Raw genomic sequence first — 6,794 nt, 5'->3', positions numbered from 1 at the left:
GAGGGTTCACATCTTTACATTTAGTCCCCAGGTTATTGAAGAGGATTCTGATACAAATCCATGCCATGAAAAGGAAAACAAACAAACAAACAAACAAAAACAGTGATTGGCACTTATATTGGGATGTTCCCATTTCAAAAAGCTAATTTAGTATTTTACAGCCATCTCCACCAATGAAAAGTCAAATGTTTACTGCTTTCCTTATAATATAATGAGCTTTCTCATTCTTTGTGAGAAAAGAAAACAAAAAGTTTTCATTATTTATGTCAAATGAACTGAAAAATGTCTTCATAGCCATATATACGTGTTCTTCAGAATTTAAAGGTATTTGATAATTATTTTAAATAACTAAGAACATTTTTATCCAAAGGTGATCCAAAGTTGGTGATGCCTTAAACATCGATGGCCACCCCGTGTTTAGTGAATATCACATCTCTGGTTCCCGTCAGGTACATGAGCACTGAACACAGGTGAGGGAGCGTCGCCGTGGTGCTGACGTATAACCAGTATGGGATCGGCGCCGTGTTGCCGAATGGGCACACCCACAGGCCGTGGCGCACTGCATCCCGGACGTGGTGTGTCACCATGGAAATGAAAAGCATCCATGGCAAGGAGCACCAAGCGTCTTTGAGGCGCCCGAGCCACATGAGGAAGCGGAGAGTGAGACAGATGATGGGAATGAGAGAGGAACAGTGCAGCGGTGGACGCTGAGGGAGTGAGACAGCAGCCTGGAAGAGCAGTGAGAGACAGCGTTAGCACCACATATATCCTTTGGAAACATGTCAATCCATGTCAACAGTGTTCTGTACTGTGGAGATCCTGTCATGAGTCATGCTCCAGCACACACACACACACATACACACACACACACACACACACGTATGAGGTATAGGGCTGCCACGATTAGTCGACTAGTCACGATTACATCGACTATCAAAATCGTCGACGACTGATTTAATAGTCGACGCGTCGTTTGAAGCTTTGTAAGATCACAAAAGACGCAGGAATAAGTAGTAGGATTTAAGAGTGTAATAACGGACTGAAACAGAAGATGGCAGCACTGCATGTACAAGGATGCCAGCTGCCGTTAAACCCCGAAGAAGAAGAAGCTGTGTCCCAGAATTCATAGCGCAGCCCAGCTCAGTTTCCAACAATGGCGGTAGCTAGTTAGTTTTAATATTACTCTTATTATTCTTTCTGGGTCACAAAATAAACGTTTAACATATTTTCAGGTGAGAATGTAGCTGTGTAAACCTCAAATATCTGCTCAGTTTATCAGGACACCACATATTTTCAAAAGCGCTCCCAACGTTTTTGGAGACGTCTGTTACCCACTAGCTCGATAGCTAGCCGGGGGCAAGGCTCACTAGAGCCGACGAGAACACCGGACTCCTGGCAAATCGTTTTCAAACCCACCGCCGTCTTTCGCTACTCAGGTTAAACATGATATATAAGTCACTTAGATAACTTAAAAATGTTATTGTTGGGCCTTTTTTAGTATTTTATTTGTTCCTCAGTAAATCGGTTTGGCTGAGATTAAAGTTATAGTTTTTACACAGCTGAATAAACGTCAAGCAGACAGCTGATTATCAGAAGTGTGAGACGCTCGAGAATATACTCCGGTGTCCTGTTTATATTTTAGATAGCAAGGAGCAGACAGCTGAGTTTATTAAACTCCACTGAAACAATCTGGAAATTTAATTAAAATTTAATAAACTATCATCTTGTCTTTATTTTTAGTTAGCACATACCTTAAACACTTAAAGCTGTAAGCTAATGATAGTTATATAAGAGCAGATGCATGCATGATCTGATTAGTCGACTAATCGCAAAAATAATCGGTGACTAGTCATTATCAAAATAATCGTTTGTGGCAGCCCTAATGAGGTACATCTCTAAATTAGGGCTGCCACAAACGATTATTTTGATAGTCGACTAGTCACCGATTATTTATGCGATTAGTCGACTAATCAGATCATCATCATCATCCAAAATAAACAAAAAGTCCTTCAAAAATAAAATGCAGCAACCATCACTGGACGTAAAACTACAGCTTATTGCACCAGCAGCATCTGCTCTTATATAACTATCATTAGCTTACAGCTTTAAGCTTTTAAGGTGCTAACTAAAAATAAAGACAAGATGATAGTTTATTCAATTTTAATGAAATTTGCAGATTGTTTCGGTAAAGTTTAATAAACTCCTTGCTTTCTAAAATATAACAGGACACCGGGGTATATTCTCCAGCATCTCACACTTCTGATAATCAGCTGTCTGCTTGACGTTTATTCAGCTGTGTAAAAACTATAACTTTAATCTCAGCCAAACCGATTTACTCAGGAACAAATAAAATACAAAAAAAAAGCCAAACAATAACATTTTTAATTTATCTAAGTGACTCATATATATTTAACCTGAGTCGCGAAAGACGGCGGTGGGTTTGAAAACAATTTGCCGGGAGTCCGGTGTTCTCACGGCGCTAGTGACCTAGCCCCCGGCTAGCTATCGAGCTAGTGGGTAACAGACGTCTCCGAAAACGTCGGAGCGCTTTTGAAAATATGTGGTGTCCTGATAAACTGAGCAGATATTTGAGGTTTACACAGCTACATTCTCACCTGAAAATATGTTAAACGTTTATTTTGTGACCCAGAAAGAATAATAAGAGTAATATTAAAACTAACTAGCTGCCGCCATTGTTGGAAACTAAGCTGGGCCGCGCTATGAATTCTGGGACACAGCTGCTTCTTCTTCTTCGGGGTTTAACGGCAGCTGGCATCCTTGTACATGCTGTGCTGCCATCTTCTGTTTCAGTCTGTTATTACACTCTTAAATCCTGCTATTATTCCTGCGTCTTTTGCGATCTTACAAAGCTTCAAACGACACGTTGACTATTAAATCAGTCGTCGACGATTTTGATAGTCGACGTAATCGTGACTAGTCGACAAATCGTGGCAGCCCTACTCTAAATGTATGTATGCATATGTATATGTAGATGGATCAACTGACAGGTCAGATGCGTCTCTTAGATCTTTGCTGGAACTTTTTGGATTTATATGACTTATAGAAGCTGTTCAGTTTTTTCACACTGCACACCATGCTAAGATATACCAAGTGTTTAGCTAATTGCTCTTTGAGAATCACTTTGTTGGTGCTGACATACAGTTTTATGCCTGTCAATTAAACTGTTATCTACTGTCTGTGTGTGTGTTCTCTATCAGTAACACAATGAAAGAAGTTACTAACATGTTTTTGTAGATTCAACTAAAGAAATGAGAACCAATGCTGTGTTTCTGCCAGTGAAAGTGTCTAAAGATACAATTTAAATTTTTGATACATTGCTACACTGTTGGGCTGAAAGACCAAAAGAATAGTCAATATTTCAATGATGTAATGGATGACAGTCATTTTTTAACATACATATAAAATGAAGTAGTATTTTTCTTGGTGCGTCACCATAGCTCACCCTGTGGATTGTGCTATGTTCCCGGCATAAAATCCATATCAGAAAAGCCCAGATTGAATTCTGCCCCAGGCCTGTTACTGCATGCCACTTACTTTCCCATCATTTCTTCTGTGTCTAACTGTTGTTATGTAACAAAGGCAAAATACCCCCCAAAAGATCTTTTTCATAAGGATCCAAACTTATTAATATTCAGTGGCCATTTGGAGTAGAAACCATTTGCACTCCAGCATTGGTTCTCCTGGCTCGCTCGTTTGATTTAGCATCCCCGTGGATTATCTGACAAAGAAACTGAACACATTTACAAGAAAAACATGGCTGCTGCCAAACACAAACACCTACAATCCCTGATAAATAGCAACTCATGAGGCTTAAAAATAAAAACAAGTCTGTGAAATTAAAATTTTCTGCATGGGTTGTTTCAGTGTTTTCTCTCAGTGGGAAGGTTATAATGAACATTGTGTCCTGTAATCTACTATAATGGCACATGTATGGGTGCATTTAAGACTTAATCACTAAATAATTAGCTCTCCAAGAGAAAGGTGAAGGACTTAGGGAATACTTTGTACCCTATCATTTGTAAGCTTATTAAGCATTCAGATTAACCCTCTATGGCGAAAGTCTTACCTTGAGTGATAAGGATCCAGCCATATAGAAGTGGTCCAGGTCTATGATTGATGCCAGGAGCCCTGCGAGTAACACCTCATATAAATCGCTCTTTTTCCTCAGTCCAATAACAACTGCCCATGACCACAGCCCCACCAATCCGTGCGTGGCGTTGTCCAAGACAGCACGCAGCCACAAGTGTTGCTGTATGACAGACAGCTGTAGGACGTGGTCTGCCACCACACAGAACATCCCGAGTCCTGCCGACGCCAGCAGGGAGGCGGAACTGAAAGTCTGCAGGAGGGCCTGAGCTCTCTCCGTCTCCAGAGCCAGGCTGAGAGGTACGGGAGCACCATCTCCCCTGAGGCCAGGTCCCAACAAGGGGGACGAAGAAGGGGAGGAGTCGAGCTTGGAGTAGAATCCTTGCATGTTGTTAGATGGCTGGAGGGGCCAGTCAGCATTAAAGGTCAGCAAGATTCAGGCAAACTGGAATAAAGGAAATAAAAGGTTCATCATTCACTGCTTATCTGAGCAAACGTGAAGCAATCACACACACACACACACACACACACATACACTCTAATGCATGTTCATGGACACAAATTTTATTTTATTTACTTATTTTTGGTGACAGACTTTGACACTGATGTATTTTAACAGGAAGCATATTTTGTGTCTTATTTAGATTCTTTAGAGGACACATGTCAGCTGTCCTGAGGGCTTTCTAAAAGCAGCTTCCACTGTATTGCAACTCAAACCTAACTGGGGAATTTTTATAGACAAAACATAACCAATGAGTTCTTGATAATAAAATAACAATTAAAACAATCCAACTGTAAAATTCCCACTACCGCCACCCCCATCCTGTCTCCAAATGTGGACAACATTGCCTTTTAAAGGTGAAATATATTCATTTGACATGAATCAGTGCATATGAAACTGGACAGATGAAAAATTGAATATAAAGGCATAAAATAAAGGATAATTAATTTTAAATTAATTCATGTATGAAAAGCAGAAAAAAAAAACACCTGAAAAATGTGTGTCTGATAAATGAAACTATGGGCTCATTTAACAAACTTCAATGTTATTATTATTTATCCATCCATCCCATCCATTCGCTTCCGCTTATCCTTTTCAGGGTCGCGGGGGGCGCTGGAGCCTATCCCAGCTGTCATAGGGCGAGAGGCGGGGTACACCCTGGACAGGTCGCCAGTCTGTCGCAGGGCCAACACAATTATATTATATATATTATTATTTATTTATTTAAATTTTCATACCTATATTGTTTCTGACCATGTCTGTCCCTTTTTGTTGGCTGGCAGGATAAGATGCAACGTTACCAAGCTCAGATCATCAACCTGGTTTCTTAAACTGTACTCAAGTGACCTCCACAGTCGCCAGATCTCAGTCCAACAGAGCACCTTTAGGATGTGACTCACACCCTAAAGCAGGGGTGTCAAACTCAAATACACAGTGGGCCAAAATTCAAAACTGGAACAAGGTTGTGGGCTAACATTAATATTTATTGGAAAAAAAAATCTTCCTCCAGATATGAGAATGAATCTTTTCTTATGGACTCAAACAAGTTTTGCTGAAAAACTGAATATGGAACAAGCAAAGCTTAATACTAAACAATATATATATTAGCTGTATAATACCAGTAGGCCAGCTCTAATAATAATATGGTATGGCTTCGCGGGCCAAATGTAATTAGGCTGCGGGCCAAATTTGGCCCGCGGACCAGAGTTTGACACCTATGCGCTAAAGGAAATCTCGGAGGAATCTTTCCAGCACCTGCTTAAATCCATACCAGGTAAAAGGGGGAACAACCCAATACTAGCAAGCTGCGCCGAATAAAATGTCCAGTAAGTGCACGTATTTCAGTTACAGATCATACCTATATGAAAAGAGCAAACAAAAACCACCCCGCACCTTCCACATAGGAACAATACCTAATAACAACACATAATAAAGTACTGTGGAGAACTGAACAACAAATACAAAGTTCACACACATAAGACAGTTTGAGTTCCCTGAAAATCCACAGCTTTCCAACACCCAGATTATTTTTTATTTTTTGGACCATGGGGGCATGCAAAAATAGATCTGATGCGTCTCATGCAACTGAGCGAAATGTAGGACAGACTCAAAAGGCGCCCTGCTTTTGTCTTTTACTACCAGCTGATGATGCAACAGCAGTGCTTCTCTTGAAGATGCTCCTATGAATGAAAATTTAATTAGCTGGTTATTTTTGTCACCGGCTAGCGGCTCCAGCTGAAGTCCCTGCCTGCAAAGCTCATTGCGGTCCGCGTAATGTTTGTTTGACTTGACATTAAAGTCAAACAAACATTAAAGACATCTTAATTAGACCCAATATAAGCGAGCTAAAATAACACCACAGACAGTGCTAGGCGCTACGTGGCTAGTAGTGACAGAGATGCTGCTATGTGTAGGCGGACAGCAGCTGTCACGATTAGCGATGGATTGCACGTCATGACAGGCATCGTCCCCGATTTAAAATTAAGAACAAATGTATAACCGATCAATAGGAGATTTTTTATGTCATTTTTGATGAAACGCTTGGAAAATAAACCAACCCTTACCCCATTTCCCTGCATCCGTAAATCTACTGAAGTGTTCACACTTCTTCTGCTGTGTTGTGTTGTAGCGCCAACGCTCAGCGGTGCTTTGCTGCCACTCGCAGGGCATGAGTGGGACCCACCAG

At 40.7% G+C, this 6,794-nt stretch overlaps 1 protein-coding gene across 1 annotated transcript; it reads right to left on the bottom strand.

The window, feature by feature from the left end:
- On the bottom strand, positions 1-6,794 carry tmem267 (transmembrane protein 267). The gene is made up of 3 exons (XM_026174228.2): positions 6,673-6,794; positions 4,088-4,552; positions 1-728 (listed from the first exon to the last, which is right to left on the bottom strand). Exons 2-3 carry the CDS (start codon positions 4,493-4,495, stop codon positions 393-395), a joined length of 744 nt encoding a protein of 247 aa, XP_026030013.1. The 5' UTR covers positions 4,496-4,552; positions 6,673-6,794; the 3' UTR covers positions 1-392.

Source organism: Astatotilapia calliptera, chromosome 7 (assembly GCF_964374335.1).
Source record: "Astatotilapia calliptera chromosome 7, fAstCal68.1, whole genome shotgun sequence".
Taxonomy (NCBI): Eukaryota; Metazoa; Chordata; class Actinopteri; order Cichliformes; family Cichlidae; genus Astatotilapia; species Astatotilapia calliptera.
The sequence above is the reverse complement of the archived record's forward strand: the minus strand, read 5'-3'. Positions and strand labels throughout refer to the sequence as shown.